This window comes from Glossina fuscipes, unplaced genomic scaffold, assembly GCF_014805625.2.
Source record: "Glossina fuscipes isolate IAEA_lab_2018 unplaced genomic scaffold, Yale_Gfus_2 2, whole genome shotgun sequence".
Taxonomy (NCBI): Eukaryota; Metazoa; Arthropoda; class Insecta; order Diptera; family Glossinidae; genus Glossina; species Glossina fuscipes.
In genome coordinates this window covers 23,504,303-23,522,291 of record NW_023998416.1, presented here as the reverse complement: position 1 = coordinate 23,522,291, position 17,989 = coordinate 23,504,303, and the positions used below count along the sequence as shown (strand labels likewise).

The 17,989-nt window shown below is 34.3% G+C and overlaps 1 protein-coding gene across 1 annotated transcript in view; it reads right to left on the bottom strand.

The window, feature by feature from the left end:
* The window catches only part of LOC119633065 (alpha-protein kinase 1-like), a 57,617-nt gene extending 47,932 nt beyond the window's left edge, over nt 1-9,685 (bottom strand). The window contains exon 1 of the mRNA XM_038026276.1: nt 8,468-9,685. Coding sequence (XP_037882204.1) covers nt 8,468-9,683 — 1,216 coding nt within the window. The 5' untranslated portion in view covers nt 9,684-9,685. The remainder of the gene's footprint in view (nt 1-8,467) is intronic.
* Nucleotides 9,686-17,989: the final 8,304 nt, after the last annotated feature.

The following is a 17,989-nucleotide window of genomic DNA, read 5'->3' as shown; positions in this document are numbered from 1 at the left end:
GATTAACCGGTGAGTCTATCTTAAGTCTTTCTAGATGTTTCTTACATCCCTACGAACTTACCCACGTACCACAAACGATGTATAGAAGATTCAATTATGCTTAAAAAACTTGTTTTACATGAACACATGTTTATATGAATATAACTGTGAAAATTTCCAAAACTTTTTTATCCCACCCGGTAACTATTGCTTTCTCATTAGATTTTTATTAAAGAACTCGAAGATTGCAGTACTACAATATTATAATCTTATACGTTGTTGTTTTTGCTTTTGTCGCCAGCTCGGAATACAAACACAATCATGCTTAAATGCGGCGTCTACACCAAAATTGTGTTTTCGTATAAATAACGCAAAGAGCTGTAAACAGCGTAAAACGCATAACAGGTCTTATGCATTTCAATAAATTCCTTTAGTATCTGTATGCGCGGTGTATGTGTACTTGTATGTTTAGTGCGTTTGTTGTCGCTTTTGATGATGATGAAAAGGTGTTAAAGTTGCAGTTAGCCTTACTGACGGTAAAGCATATAATTAATGTTGGCAATGGCCTTGAACAGGTTTTCCTCCCAAATGCTGTGCATAGAAATTCTATTAAACTTTGAGTTATTCAGCATGCAGAGCACATTATCCGACAGCAAATCAAATACAGAACATCAACTCTGCCATCTTAAGTAAAGTGTTTTTGAAAAAAGTAAAACGTCCCGGCCTTATTACAGCTAAAGAAAATAACGCCAAAGGGCGAATTTCTAATACCCACCATTTTAAACCAATGCATACAATAGGCCAAAGAAATAAATCCGGGAAAGAGCAGTAGGATGAGCTAGTAAGGCTACAGGCCGGATTTTTCGAATGGTCCAACTTAAACTTTCTGTTGTTATTAAATTTATTACAAAGTATGTTATCAGTCGATCGAGGGAGCCGTCGATTGATTGTCACGCGAGCCTTTTTGTTAATTCTCTCGAGAACCTTCAGATATGCTTTATGTCTATTGCAAGCAAGCGTGTTTTTAATTGCATCAAAATCATTTTCTTAGGCGATCTTTGTAAATATTGGTAGGAAATATTCTCTCTATGTCTCTTGCAAAAGTAATTATGGACGGATCACCATTCATTTCTATTTGTTGACTTAATTTTAGCAACTATGAGCGTTGCAACAACAGATTTCAAGGGCACGAGCGAATCGAGTACGAATACGTTTATCTGACATATGATGAGTGTTTTCGGGTATCAGAAGCGGAACGATGGGTATGACGAATAAATGGAAAAAAAAATGCGACTTTTGCTCTACAAGTTCTTCATTGAGGCAACAATAAGCGCTGATGACTCTTTGCATTTGTGAGCAATGCTTGCTCTGGAAGTCTGGTTAATTAGAGACCTAATGACAACATTCTAACCAAATTTAAGAAAAGCTTACCTAAGGAATACCTAAAAGCAAGTTTAACGATTGTTCCGGTTCGGACATCATTTATTGGCCAAAAGTCCGTCTATATGATAGGCAGGACTTTGATGTATGATGAAATCTAGATCTGAAATGTGGAAGCGGCTTGAATGGCATTTTCAATGCATACATAGACCAGGCTTTTTAGTAAGCTATTTTTATACATTTTGAAGTTAATTCAAGAGAGTTTGGACTGGACTGCCTCGCTAGCTACGCCTTAAGAATGCCTTTAAATATGTATATAATAATTTAAATGCATCGAAAAGATATTTGTGATGTTCTTTAATGCGTTACGAATCGAAGATGAAAATTAGCATTTCTTCATTGTTTGAGGTTAAGTGAAATGTTTAGAAAGTTTTACGGAATAAAAAGGAGACAAGAGAATGAAAGAAAGATAAAAGAAAAAAGAGGGGGGATATATGAAATTATAGGAATGCTTTTGGCACACATACCAAAACACTTTATGGTGTTGAAATCCACTTATAGCTAATTACTAACAATTAACGTTTAATGTTTACAGCACATTAACCACATGGCATACATACGCTAGCCTTACTTAGATTCTCTATTGCAATCATCATGATTTAAATAAATCATGAAATGAAATTTTTTATTTTGTAAATACTCAACAATTTAAAGTTCAATTATATTCTCTTGAGAACTCTTTAACAACTTTCTGGTAAATTAAACACCAGAAAGTTAAAAAACAACTGCCAAAGCAACATCAATAGCAATAGCAACAGCGATAGCGACAACGTCAATAACAAAAATAACAAAGACATAGTGTAATAAAAATCCGTGAAGAGATTTGAAATCATTAAAAACTCGTTGTGCAGACAGAAAACAATTGACGAAGTTTATACGGCTAGTGGCCACACTAAGCCTCACAAAACGACCAATCTACTGCTAACAAACCAACGAACCGTCTACGTCACGCGTTAGTAACAATTCATTGTGTTTATTGCTTAATCCCTATGGTTACTTTTGGTCATAACTCGTGCTGCAAACGACTATAAGAGCTTACTTTTATTTCCGTTTTCTCCCTTCATTGATTCGAAAGGTGATGATGTCAGCGAACAGCAACAGCAACACCAAGCCAAGCCAAGCCAAGCAGTAGCCGTGGATTGCGTCTTTCTTTCGATGTTATGCAAATTAGTTTTTAATAACTCTTTTACGTTTTATTTTTCCCCGTCTATTGGCCTTAATCCATCTGGACCCTGATTACAATCTTTCTCTGTGTGCTTCTCACTCTCGTCTCAAACTAAACTGCTGCACATTTGTAACCATTGTTATGCTTCTTTTTTTTCTCGAACCAAGTGATTATAAGCGGCACTTTGTTTTGTATTTTGACGATGGTCTGACACTTAACCAGCCTTTATATGTATATATATATATATAAATATATATATATCCACTATATATCGTACATATATTTGTATATATGTAGAGCTATGTTTCTGTATAGAAGATGCTTACAATCCGTCATTTGTAGTCAAACATTTCCACAATTTTTCAACACTGTTTCGTTTATTTAGACTCGTTGCCGTTGCCGTTGCCGTTGCCTTGCATTCTGCCCTTTATGATTTTATTATTATTAAAAATGATAAATGAAGATGAACATTCTTTCTTGCGATTCTTGCACATATGTACGTTTACCACCACCATCGCCATCACCGCCGTCGTCATCACTATTACCATCATCATCAACATCAGCATCAGCTTTAGCATCAGCACACCAGCAAATAGTAGTTACTTTTTTTTTCTCTCTCTTTTATCTGACCATTATTGTTGAAGTTTTTTTTTTTTCTTGCGCAGTAGCAATTATAATTTTTGAAAAGTTTATTTTTTACAAATATTTTTACGATTCTTTTAGATAAAAAAAAAAAATCTTTCAATAGATTTTTCTGATAATTACATACATACATGGCCTGACCTTACGTATGACAAACGAGAGATTGGAAATATCGTCGTTATATACAATAAATTTTATGAAAGCGTATGCAAGATTTAACAAAAATAATTCTTTTATTACTTTGCGCCCACAAACATAATATCTTCGATTACGAACATTTTCTCCTTTCGTTTGGACAACTTGGAAAGTTTGGAATTTAATGTTGGTTTAAACTTTCAAGGCAATACTAAACATCGCGGTCTTTAGTAAACAGGGAGCTAGAAGCACGCACGGATGGATAATAAAGTGTACGAAAAGAATTACAAGTGGATGGATGGAAAGCGAGAGATGGACGGAAGCAGCGCCGCTATAAATAGATAGATGGAGCTTAGGACGTAGACAAGCATAAATGACCCAACTACGCCCTAGACTATCAGAAAGTCGAGAGAGAGACTAACACGTAAACGTTCCCGCGAGCAAACGGAAAAATGAAAGACGGCCAAGCAGATGTAGAGGTCGAGGTCGTCTGAGAACAGACGAGTGCGAAACTAAGTGGGTAAGAATAGGAATATAAGCAGGCACGGAGCGCAAAAGAAACAAAAGGACGGATTACAAACTAAGAAATCGCAATTAAGCAATGACGTAGAGGCGGATGGATTGAAAGATGAACGAACCGAGTTCGAAATTAGTAGTTATCGTTAGACAATGTCATGGAAAATCTTTACCTCGGTAATGGATCTTTTCGTTAGGGCAGGGACTAAAGCAACAATAGCTAGATTGGCGAGGACAGATCTGAGAAATGACTTTCGGTAAATGCCACCGACATCCATGATACTTTTACCCAATCTTTCACGAATTCAGGATCAAAACGCCAGGAATGGAACTACCGGCAAAAGCCAATATCGCCGAAGATCCCTAAAACTTGCTCAAGTTCGCAGCATTGACCTGCGAGACGCAACCAGAATTGAACTTCGTGCATGGGAAATTGAGGATGCTCTGCGATCTATCAAATGATCGTAATCTCAGTTCAACAATCGCAAGGCCTGACAGCTCAGGGACAAAACACCAAGAAGCAACATAACAATTTAAAATCACTGACAGCCGCAAGAAAACGGCTTATAATCTACAGTTGTAGCTTCACGATGGTAGCTTAGGGGCCTTGTTCTCCTCCTTTTTCTTTTTATTTAATTATTTATGTTAAGTCTAACGTTCTTTTCTTCTATTTTGTGCTATACTGGTAGCACAAGGTTTACATTTGAGGTCATAACTTGGTTTGTATTCGGCTGATGACCATTGCTGCTCAGTCTTTTGAAATAAAAAAAATTAAAAAGCCGAAAAGACGGAAGCGCCGGCTAGAGGTGCATGAAACGGCCGTAGAATCGTGGGAAGCCTGACGAGGACGCAAGCATATGAAGAAAAGAAAACACCGAAAGACGGATGGTCGCTTACTGAATTAACTAGATTACGATATGTATGTATATATATATGAGATGAGATGAGAAGTGAAAGTGAAACATGTCTGGGAAACATGCGGACGAAGAAACCGAGAGATGCACATACGGAGACTCCCGTCACTTAGCTTTTCGCTTTTGTCTTGCTTGAGTTTAATTGCTTATGTAAATATTATGTATGTAAAGTATATGCATCAACAAAAAACAGATTTTTAGAAATTTTCATTGTATAATACTTAACGCAATGCGGACATGAAGCCTATGCATTGAAGTATTGTTGGAGGAAGACTTTTAATAAACATAAAAGTTGAGGCTGAAAATTTCTCTAGTAGTAGTTTGCTTAACCATAACTGGCATTTCAACGTTAACTCTTAACGGTGTTTCTGCGTTTCACCAGATGGTTATAAAAATCAAAACTTTTCAAAATTTACGACTTTTTAATGCTATTCTTAGCAGTTTCGGCGCGAAACCTATGAAATAACATACATGTGAATCAGAAGTTTTGCGATAGCGCCATATAATTACAAAAGTTAAAATTGAGAGTTAACAGTAGGATAATAATATAATGCCAACAACAATAATAATTACGTAATTGACCATCGGGTTAATAAAAAAGTAAAAGCAATAACGTAACCTTCTTCTTAAATCAAATAGTCCTTATCTTTATTTGCAATTCCTTGGAATACTAAAAGTTGTAAAAATAATTATAATAACGAAATTTGAAAATAGCACTGAAATATTGCAAAAATAATATAAAAAAAACAAAAAAAAAAACAAAAAAAAAAAATGAAGGCAAAAACAAGATTTGAAAAAATTCCCACAATACAATTTTTAGCTTAGTGCAGTCGTAAGAAAACACCCCAAGGCAACGCCTTCACAAAAGCTTGGCAGATAAGTTGTTATAAATGAAAATGAAAATAACATAAGATAATAATAATAATAATGATGATGATGCAATGGTCATATTATCATCTTCATCATCATTATTATCATCATCATTATTATAATGATCATCATCATCATCATCATCATCATCATCATCATCACGATAATGAAAATGATATTTGAGTAGAGCATAGAGCAACATCAAGCAAATGAATGATGTTTTCTAAACTTGTTGCATTTACGTTTTGTGTTTTAAACTCATCATCATAGTGCCAAGCAGTCAAACATGCAGACAAGCAACCAAGTAAGATACTGTTAATCTTAAGCAACTCTTCTTTGATTCATGCTGTTCAAAAAGGCTGGCAATACAGGGAGCTCCGCCCTGCAGGCATTTCAAATTATGTTAAGGATACTCTGGCCATGTTATACATATATCTACATATATATTTATACATATATATATATATATATATAGATAGATATATTGCATATTAACTCTTTGCTTTTTCTCTTTATTATGCGGTTTTAATAAATTAACATAAAAAGTTTCCTCCATAAGATTTCTCTACTTAAAGAATAGCAAACATAAACGAAATGAATTTCTAAGGAAATTTATCACATTTGTGTTCAAATTTGATCTGAAGAATTCTCATGATTTTGTCATAAAGTTTCTTTTCTGCATGCATAAGTGTTTCTGTATACACAATATATAAAATATATTATTATATACTGCTGTTGATGCTACCACACCGAAACCACCGACTATCAATTAAATGGTAGTAAAATTTTTAATTAATACCTTTCGTTTCCAAACTCAATTCGCTTTCGTTTCCTCTGTGGACATCATGATTTAACATAAATAAATACGTGAATGCGTATCTATATATATATATATATATATGTATTTGTATTTGTATTTATGTTTGAAGTTGAAGGTGATTGATCAAAAGTCCTTTAGTTCTTAGAATTAACCTCAGGTTATCACGTTAGACGGAAGTTAAAAGAAAAACGCAAACATTTCGCAGCGAATCCGAAAAATAAAAACGAAACGAACGCATGTAAAAGTTATGTTAACTTCAAGACGAATTTGATATACCCTTCAAATAAATCCGAATTTCATTCCGCATGAGGAGTCGAATAGGTAAGAATAACGACTATTAAGTTCAGTGTTTGCGGCTTCAAATCCCAAATGCCATAGAGTTTACTCTGGTCGTGGCTATAGTGAGTGCTTAGTTGGTAAATACTTAACATTTGGATCGTCACCGTCTTAGTTGAATACGGAACGACCCCTAAGTGATTTGTCATATCGAAAAAGCAAAATAAAATCAATTGTTGTCCAAGATTTGTCAATCAATCAAGACTTGTTACATTGATGAATAAAGGATAAACAGAGAGCTAAGCAAGGCATAGCTGGAGTACATTCACTAGTGAATTGTGAAGCCTGGGAATATGCACTCAACGTTCTGTAAAGTTAACAGATTTCTAGCCAGACTGTTACTATCCATGCGTTTATGTTTTCTAAAATTGTTCCAATTTTATCCAAAATTATTATTACCGCTTTTCGACTGTTAACCTTGAAAATGAATCAGAAGGTAACTTTTTTTCAAAGTTTTCCAATGAGATTAAACCTGCCTAAATACTGGAAAAAAGAAAAAATAGTACAGTGAGACGCGCGCCCCCATTAAACACCCTCTGCCACTTTGCTTAATACAATTATTTATATAACGATTTTTTAAATGAAGATGTTGCATGATAACCGAAGAAGAAGTTAGTCCCATCCACGTAGCAAATTTCTTTAAAATATTTTAAAAATGATCATCTGCAGATTGAACACAAGAAAAGAGGGTGACAGACGGACAGACAATCTTAGATCGGTTCGGATATTGACTGTGCTGAACAACATTAACTGAATTTACCTTAACCTTGACTTATATTAAAAATGTTGTAGGGCATAGAATAAGATGTATATGCAGCGGTCAGAATGTTAAATGGTCGAGAGATCGGCCGATTTCGAACACAAAACTTTGAATAACTCAAAACAAGACTCCTTCATGGGCATCGATAAATTAAAATTTCAAAGAATATTTTTCAAAAAAAAAAAAAGAAGTTCACTCGTCATTCAATTCTCGCAAATATGGCCCAAGCAGAAAAGAGGCTTTGATTGGATAAGACTATCCTATAGCCTATAGTAAGAAGAGCCACTATGCCCGGGCTTTTGAGCTGTGGACCATGTTGTGCTTTTGATTGCTGTCTTGCGCTAGCTACAGTGGGTCCTCGCTCGCTAACATCATCGCACTTACTAGCTCAGACTTGATCGACTGTGTTCTCACTACAACTACGATCAAATTAGGAAAGTAGGAGAAACAAAGTATTATAGCAGAACGAGAAAATCATTTCGGTCTTGTTTAAGCAAAAAAGTTGCTACTCATTGCAAATAACAACATTCGTATTGATTTTTATTTTTGACCCCAGCAACGAGAATATACGCAAAATATTCTTAACAAACCAACCAGATAAACGCGCACTTAAAGAAATATACATAGACGATCCGAAATATATTCAATTGTGATAAATCAAAAGCATTTTTTTGTTCTCGTACAACAACATCTAATAATATTTAGGTTTATAGTATTACACTTGTAAACAGTGCATTAAATGCATTAATTTCTTAATGATCACCATAATCACATAGATGTTGTTCTTAAGTTTACAAAAACATTTCAAATTCGTAATTAATTTTAATGAATTTTTGCTTTTAAAAAGTGGCCTAAATGCTTTAGGAATTAAATTCTTTGTTATTACTTACCTTTCAATCGATTGAGATTAAGGTGCACGGCATCTTCAGAAGCGGCAGGTGCCAAATCTGTCATTTTAGTGTTACTAGCACTGAACGCCGATATCGTGTCCACCAAATTATTTGATGTCGTTGTTGCTGATAAACTGGTTGAAGTTTGTATACGATTAAGTTCGTTCGATGTTATGTTGTTATTTCTTATTTGGTTGGCGTGCGTTGTCTCATTATGTTGATGATCTAATGAAGCAATGTTGCCTGCGTCACTACTGTTGCTGCTACTGTTAACATGATTCAAACTGCTAACAAAATCACTCAATACGGCCGATAAAGAAGCAGACGACGGCGATGGCGTGATAGCTGAAGGTACTTTGCCCGCTTGATTACACGGTGCCGAATGGGACGAGAAAACAAAATTCATATCAGTCGTTGGCGCCGATGTCAACGTTTTGATCTCTTTATGCGATAATTCCGCTTGAGGCAAGCGACAATCTATTAATTTGTCCATACTCAAGCCTGCATTAATAATCGGATACGTATCCTTTGTATTGATATGAATAGCATTGGCATTGACATTGGCGCTCGCCATAAATGATCTTAACATTTTATTATTATCAAAATAATGTTGTGGCAACATGCTGCCGTAAAATTCATTATATAGTTGTTGAAATTGTTGCTGTTGCTGATGTTGTTGTTGTTGTTGTTGCTGCTGCTGTTGCTGCGCCGTAACACCTGCTAATAAATGCTGCAAATTATTAGCCTGAAATAAATGCGTTGCCGCTAATGGCAAATGCGTTGCCGTTGCTGTTGTTGTTGTTGTTGTTGTTGTTACATTATTAGGCATATTCAGACCAAATATATTGTTCAGATGCTGCAGCGGCGAAGTCAAAGCAGCAGCAGCAGCAGCAGCAGCATTGTGTTGCATCACTTGTTGATTTAACATTAATTGTTGCTGCTGCTGGTGTTGTTGATATTGCTCTTGCAAGCTCTTTGTCTCTGCTATATCCAGTTCCGTATTTAATTTATATTTACTAGCAGAAGGTTTATTCATTGTAATTCCTTTTAAATGATCTCTATGATATTCGTTATGATGTAAATTATGACTACTTGTTATTCTATAACGTAGATAATGATGGTAATCGTTATGTTCCAGTAACATACCGTATTTTATACAATGAGAACCAATTAATTTTATATTTATCGAATAATATTTTATAAACGATATAAGCATAATCGTTTGATATAGAATTTAGATTTCACTAGATTGAAAAACATTAAAGTTTTGTACTCTATCGGGTAAACTGAAAAGAAAAAATTTGAAAAATGTGAAAATTATTAATATACACACGATATAGAGAAAATTAAAATGCGGCTGCTTGATCAAAAATCGACTATCCGATTGAAAGCTTCTTAAGCGGATAAAACAAAAAATTAAACGCATAAGAAAGAGGTATCCGATCCGGAAAACCGATTACTAAATAAAAGTTGAAGCTCATTCAAAGAGTATTGAGGCCATACTCCATACTCTCTGAGCTTGCAACTTGAAATCTGAAGAAGGGTATCGCCAGTCAATATCATTCACAAGATATATGTCTTACATATATACATGTTCAGCTACTTGTTTTTACGATATATACATATATATATGCATGCATACATATATATATATATGCTTCTCTCAGAAATTCTTATTTCCAAATTTTTTTTCCACTTTTCTATATTTATTATAAACATTGTGTTGTGCCGAAGAAATGTAATTTGCGGGCAACTTTATTTTCGCAAATGCTGGTGATGAGCAGTGGATGCGTCGCGACAACCTAAAACCCAAATAATGACAACGCAGACTAGGTGAACCATTAATATCGACGAAAAAGATGAATATCCATAACGGCCACAATTGAGGAGACCATCCAGGTATAATGGATGCTCGGACGAAATGCGACTATTACCACCGAAAAACAAACAAAGCAACAACTCATATAATTGCGACGAAAGTCAGAAGCAATATAACCAAAGTCATAATGTCCTAAGTTTTCCATATGAAGCAACTCTGTTCGATGTAGCTAAACTCACGAATATTCTAATTGAATTGCCTTACTCTCGCCGCCGTTACCAGCAATCATTACTCCTTAAGATTAACACGACCTTAAGTGGAACAATTATTGTTTTTTGTTTGTGATCTAAATTCATTTATGCATCCAAACAAGCGATATATACCAACATAAGATATTACACGCAGTTCGTACCTACGACTTTGACGTACGACGAGTACAAGCACTAAGAGAGTGGGTCACGATCCACAATTAGATATCACTCTACACCACTCTACAATTATTCATTTTAGTACTTTTCAAAATAAGGCGTTGTATTGAAAGTTGTCAAAAAGTAGTCCGATCGCAACTATTTCTAACAGTGTTCATGCTTAAGCCACAACCGTATGAAATTTGATCAATATATCCTGTAGGCTGAACGCAAGAAAACAAACGAAAAGATAAGTCTTCACTAAGTTCTTGTACGTGTTGCACAAACCTAATGTACTCTAGTGGTGTTGGGGGGTCAAAAAAGCCCCTTCAAAATGTAAGTAAATATTTATTTTCGCTGATGCAAATTGTGCATGAACTGCTGTCTATAGCTCGTAAAGAAATCGGAAGTGATACTGCGGTTACTGGAAAGGAATGGTATTCGCTTTGGTTTCTCAGCGCATCTCTGGCGCAAATATTGTTCTCGATTCGATCGTTCATGCGTAAGGGCTAGTATTGCTTTCTTCTGGTGGAGAGTTGTGAGGCACATCGTGAAAGGGTGAATTTTGACACCATGACTAACTCCGTATTTATATAAATTTTTTTGTTCTCAGCCTTAACTGTTAATTAAAAGTTAAGTAAAAACATTTGTTTAGAAAGGCAATCAAATCAATTAATCAAAAAGTTCAAGGTAAAAGTTCAATCAGCCTCATGAGTAACATTAGGGTTAAATAAAATTAACTCAGCTTTTAAATTTATATTAAAGTGAAATCTTATTCTTATCTTATTATTCTCTTCAACTGATTTATCTCATAAAACGTTCATTGTTTGAGTTGGCAGTTGTCAGGAGACACTTTTGAGAACTTAAAATGAATTGCATATCAAAGGTATTTTGCATACTTTAGTTATTGTAAAATTTTCTTAGAAAACAATTTAATACTTAATACTTAGGTATAGTAAGGAAAAGAAAAAAAGTAAAAAATAAATAAAAATCGTTTTGCTTTACAATACACGATTACGTTATCTCTTTTAAAAACGATTTTGTTTACACAAATACAAGAAACGTCAATAACGACGACAGAACGGTACTTGTTTTCCATAAATTTTCATATTAAAAACTACACTACGAGTAAATCATAAAACTAAAAAATAATAAACCGATATAATGTATTTGTATATACAAATATCTCTACAGGTATATGCAATATGCAAGTGTGTATATAAACATACGAAAGTGAATTTGTGTGAGTGTGTGCATATTATTGATATCATAATTTTATGTAAATATAGATAATTTGTATAAATAAAAAGTTATTTAAAGCGCTTAATAAACAATGTATTCGGTTATCCGGAAAGTCATTTCGTTTTTTTTTTTTTTCTCCGCCATTAATGGAGTTAATTGTATTTTTTTCACAAATAAGTTCGCACTCAAGACTTTTTATTCATTACATGTCTTTATACCTGATGACGAAAGGCTTCTCTTTTTAAAAAATTTCGCTTGACAGCTGCGCAATAACTTGGTATGGTATGCCATCAGACATGGGAAGTACAAAGCAATAGTTTTCCGATATATTTCACTTTTTTAAAATTGAAAAGATGCAAACGCTACTCAAGCAAGAGAAAAACTATCGCATGTGTATGGAGTAAATTTGCCGAAACTGGTTCGTAAAATTGCTTTTCGGCAATTTTGACATGGAAGACGCTTCACGTTCTAGAAGGCCAGTCGAAGCTGATGTCGTTAAAAGAAAAAATTTGACTAATAATTGAATTCCACTCTTCAGTGTTACATAAAAGAAAATCATCTTCAATTCGGACCCAAAAAAAAAAAAAAACGAAATGACTTTCCGAATAACCCTATATATATATATATATATATTATGTGCAAGTGAATGACAGTGCAAGTGCATGAATACGAAAGTCTTTATAGAAGCACATACTATTTCTTAAGAATCGCTAATAAACAAATAAATTGTTACCTTTGCATTAATTGCGTTAATATTGCGCATGTAATCAATTTGTTAAACGATAATAATATAACGATAGAATTGAGGACAAGTGTTAGTCAATTATTACAAATTGCTAAAATAAATTTGTATTATACAATGTTAACATTAACGTGACCTTCGGGTTTCCCTGTTTGTATTCTTAAATTCTTGGGCTTAATGAGGGCCAAAAGTAGCACATATCTGTCCGCAATGGTTTGTCGTTTTTTATTGTCTAAATCTGTAGTCAATTAATTTTACTTAAATTTATAAACTTGAGGTTGAAGTTCAAACGGTAACCAGGCAGCTGATGAAATTACACATTAATAATTTTACAAAATTTTTCACACAACAACAACAAGTTAATTAATACCTTATACTACTCTGTAATGATTCATATATATCGACTTCTCAAAACAAGACGATATAGGAGCAGAGGTCAAAAAACTATTCCGATCTGAACCATTTTCAATGATGTTGTTTCCAAGGCCAAAACATACCCTCCGACCAAATTTCATCATTATATCTCATAAATTGCGCTTTGCCGGTAGGGCACAAGTAAACGAGGCAGGTGGACACAGATGGCGTAGATAGACAAGCTTAGACTGGTGCAAAAAGTGATTCTGAATCGATCGATATAATAGAGAGTGAGTGGGTCTATCTCAAATTCTTCTGAGTGCTCAACATCCACACGAACTTAATATATGTTTATATTACAAGTAGTGTAGGGTACAAAAATGTAACTCAATTTCTTCGAAATCTGCAGAAAAGCAAAAGAGAAGTTAGTTACATTATCCTCCTGTTAGATCTGGAACAAACTAAACTATTTGATCGAAGCAAATTGTTTCATTCCTTTTATTTTGTTTATCATATAACATAATCGTTTTGAATGCAGACCAATTTCCAATGTTGCCATTGGTCTATCACAAAAGTGTAGAGGTCAACAGATGGACCGAACTAACTTTCACTGTAATCGAGATATCTTAATGATCATTTGTTCTATTTTCAGAACAAAAATTTGGAAACTTATGTGATTTATTTGTTGTACTTTATGAGGAATAATCAAAAAACACGAAAGGCGAAGGTGTTCACAGCATTTGTTGCATAAGTCTGTAGGTGTCGTAAATGTATCCTTTCACAGGTTGAAGTCATTTTCAAATTTTTTTTGCCAATTTGTAGGTGATATCTCCATTTTTACGCAGGAGAGAACGTTTACCATAGATACAACATGGTTGGATAGACGGACAGACAGACATGCTTAAAACGATACAGAATTTAGATGGTTACACGATGACCAAGAATATATCCGTTTGGGTGGGGTCTCTGCAGTTTCCTTCTGGGCGTGGCAAACGTTCTCACACAATGGATGGACCTCTGATTTTTCTTCTAACTTGTTAGCCGGATTTTGAAAACCATATTTTCTTAATACTTTCTTTAATATATGATATATTTTTTTGTTTAATATATCACAAGAGGAAAAGCCGTTTACTTGTAGCCTTCAGTAGGTGGAGGATAGATAGGCAGCTCTCTTCAACCAGTACAAAAGTCAAAGATAGTTTTTATTACGTGCATCGTTATGTACGTATCATGTTATTATATTTTATATACAAAGTGGTTCTAAGGGCGATTTCGATAGAGGTAAGCTGTGAGGGCGGGCAAGCATAGATAAGGGCTGAATCTGAGCTGATCACAAATCTATCCTTTCGTCAACGCTTACCTCGTGCATAGGGTTTAGCTTTCGTGCGATTGTAAAGATGGCTCGGAATGATGAATATTTCAAATATTTGGATTCTCCTTAACGGCCGAAAGCAAAGCAGTTTATACTGATTTTCAAAAGGAAATTTATAACAATGAAAAGGAACAATTTGGAAAGTAAAGCTCAGAAGATACTCATGAAAGATATCAGAGATTTAATGAAGGATCCAGTCTGTGGAAGGAGAGTTAACGAAAGATTTAATTTAGGTCTAAAGAACTTTGGCTTAACATGTAAGCCAAACAAAGGCATGGTTGTCAAGTAAGTCGATATATATATATTTCCTAATAATTAGTCCCGAACACATATGTATGAATGAATATAACGCATACATTAGATCATAAATTATAATTGTGTAATATTGAAAAAAAAAACAGATGTAATCCGCCTTGAAGTTCTTACTATGCAAAGGCCTTAGGTATCGTCAGTTCAATCTACAAAAGCTTCTAACTTGTCACATTTATATGCCTGACTAAGAAAAAGAAAATCTCCATTATTCCTGAAAGTTTCTGATATATAAAATCCCAACAACCATTTTATAACTTTGTAAGTCTGTTAACAGAGACGCCGCGCAAACGAGTACCAGTTTCGGTTTTTTCAATTCATGAAAAAACCCCTTAATTTCTGAACAACTTCGTATTTTAAGCGATCGTTTAGTAGTGAATTGCGTTTTAAATGCAAATGATTTCAAACTGCATACGAGTTTCTTGATTAGTTGCAAACGATAACAATTCGCCGATATTTTATTATTTCGATTTCTAAATAGATTGTGAAATTGTTGTGAATCACTACGCCATTCTCATGCAATAGCAAATGTAAATTATTGCATAAATCATTAAACTACGATTTGTTGTTAATAGCTACGGCATGTGGCAATAAATTATAAAACAATTCAGCGATAATGAGGAAAATATTTTATATTTTTTCTATTATGTCTATCGAAAAAGTTGATATGCTAACTTTATCAAACGACTTGTGATGTGAGGCAAAAATGTCTATATCAAATCTAGATTTAATTGATTTAACTTGCTTTGCTTCGTTAAGTTGTTAAATGGCTGCTTCTAGTAATCAAGGGTTTTGGAAAAAATTTGTTGCTTCCTCTTTTCCATTTCTAACGAATGCGAACATATACACATTCTTTTCATATCATTTATCTATGAGCTGCCGCGCATGCGAACGGATAAAAATCGTTACTAAAAAATCGTGGTTCACAAATTTACATCTAAGTGCTTTTCGAAAACGCTTCATCGTAGCCATAATGAGTGCTGAGTCCGGCAAGGCACGAACCTTACTAAGTAGGCATCCAAACACTTAGCTACAGCCGCCCCCTCTATCTCTCTTTTGCCATTTCTTTGTGACCATTGCACTTTAAATGTGATTGGGCATCCTCTGACTGATTGGTCATATTACACAAAAAGGAAAAAAAGGAAAAAAGGAAAAACAAATTGAACCTTATTCAGGATTATGACGCGTTTCCAATTATCGAAGAGACCGGAACTACTATTTCAGGCACTCTGACTAGCTAGAAAGCTATCAATATGCATTGCGATTTTAATCCCCTTTTGGTTGGCACTTACTGGACCACCGAGAATTTTGTGCACTAAGATCAAATCCCTCAAGTCAGCCCTTAAGCCAAAGTAAAACTTTTCATTTATGCATTGTTTTACTCTTTACATAAGACTTGATAAACATAAGCTAAACTTTTCTTTATATTCTCTGTATCGGTCTGCATTTTATTCTAGTTTTTGTTGAACTAGGTGCCTGCAATTAGGGTTAAATGCCGGCTTAGGTTTTTCAGCCTCAGCTCGTTTACCCGTTTGCTTGAACTTTTAAAACCAAATCATATCTAATTACTACTGTAAAAATATGTTTGTGTACTTTGTTTTTTATTCCCCGCTTAATGGCACAAAAGAAAACAAACGATTTAGTCTGGCAATACCGACCCTTAGCTACCGTACTGTACTCACTAAAATGTAATGTTTAGAATTTAAAAAAAATTGCAAAGTATGGCTCATATAAATATTGACATTTTGAAAAAATTTTATGTGGGTGGGGCTAGTTCAGTTTATCGTAACTTTTTTTTAAGGAAGTTATTATTTTTCGATGTCTTCGCCACAATTAAAATTTGTTTAATTAGAGCCCTTAAAGGGTAGAAGACTCGGCTAGCGGAAGTGGCTTCTTCACCGATCAAGAAATGTTCATGCCAAATTTCAGATTGCTATCTTCCTTTTTACGAGTGTGTAAATAAGTCGACAAAAACAAAAGGATCAAAATGATCCCTCCTCGTAGAAATATGCGCATGGAAAATGTCGGTAGTTCTGGTGTTCAACAATTAGTTGAAGCTTGTAAAAGTACATTTTATAAGCACAACATAAAAAAAAAAATCGTTAAGCAGAAAAGATGTTTTGCTAAAAATTATTAATCAAAGCTTAAGAATGAATGAATATTTGCAAACTTTCCCGGTTTTTGTTTTTTATAATTAATGTAATTGTGAAACACAAAGAAGACCGAATTTTTTAATTTGCTAACCCAATAGTTAATAATTACCCAGTGGTAATAGAATTTTCATTGTTTCGCTAAAATTTCAATATAATATGCAAAAAGTAAGTTATACGTTGTGCTGGAAGCATCACCAGCTACCGTCGAAGTTAAAAAAAAAATTAACTAATTTTATATAACTTGTCCCAAACACCTTTCGAAAAGACTCCCAACGTTTTTACCCAATTTGTGTAAAGTATATTATTACGTGAACCCGCCTACGTTGGCATCAATGAACCCTGAACGCTTTCCTTGTTATTCACATAGGCTTCTAGTTAGGGCATCTAATCGCCGCCGAAGCATTAGAGCTCTCATTGCCATTCATACTTTGTTTTGTATGTATAGAGGATATAGAGCGATGTAAAACTTTTGCCAGTTAGCTGCGTATGGATTTGTATTTCAAGTTTTTATCTTCATGGATTTGCTGTATATAGACATCACGTGGAGCAGAAAATTACGTCGTTATGAGAGCTGAACATTTTTTTCAGAAAGAAGTAATACAACTTTTTCAAAATAAAACGTTATATGGGGAATGGTCGAAAAAGTGGACCGATCCAAACCGTTTTTGCTAAAGTTCGTCCTTGGGTTAAAACATATTAGTGGACAAAATTTCATTGGCACCAGTATTTTGAACACATATATACATGGGCAGACCTCAGACGGACAGATGGACAGACCGGCTTGGAATAATTTTTTGAATCGATCGATATAATAGAAGGATGACTCCTCTGTAAGCCCTTTCGAGTGTTCGCACACACTTAATATACTCTGTGCCACTAATTTTGTGTGCAACTTGGAGTACGCAGGCCTATTTTTTAGACCCCAACAAATATAGGGTTTGTCATGATAAGCAAGCCCTTGTATAGAGAGAATGTCTATTTTCTAATTTTTTCTCATGGAAAATGAAAAATAATAAAAATTTATAGGAAGCAAATTAAGTTTTACGAAATTTGGATCAAGTCATATGATGTCCTCCAATATGCGGTCTTTGCATGAAAATTATGCCTTTGCATAAAAAAAATAC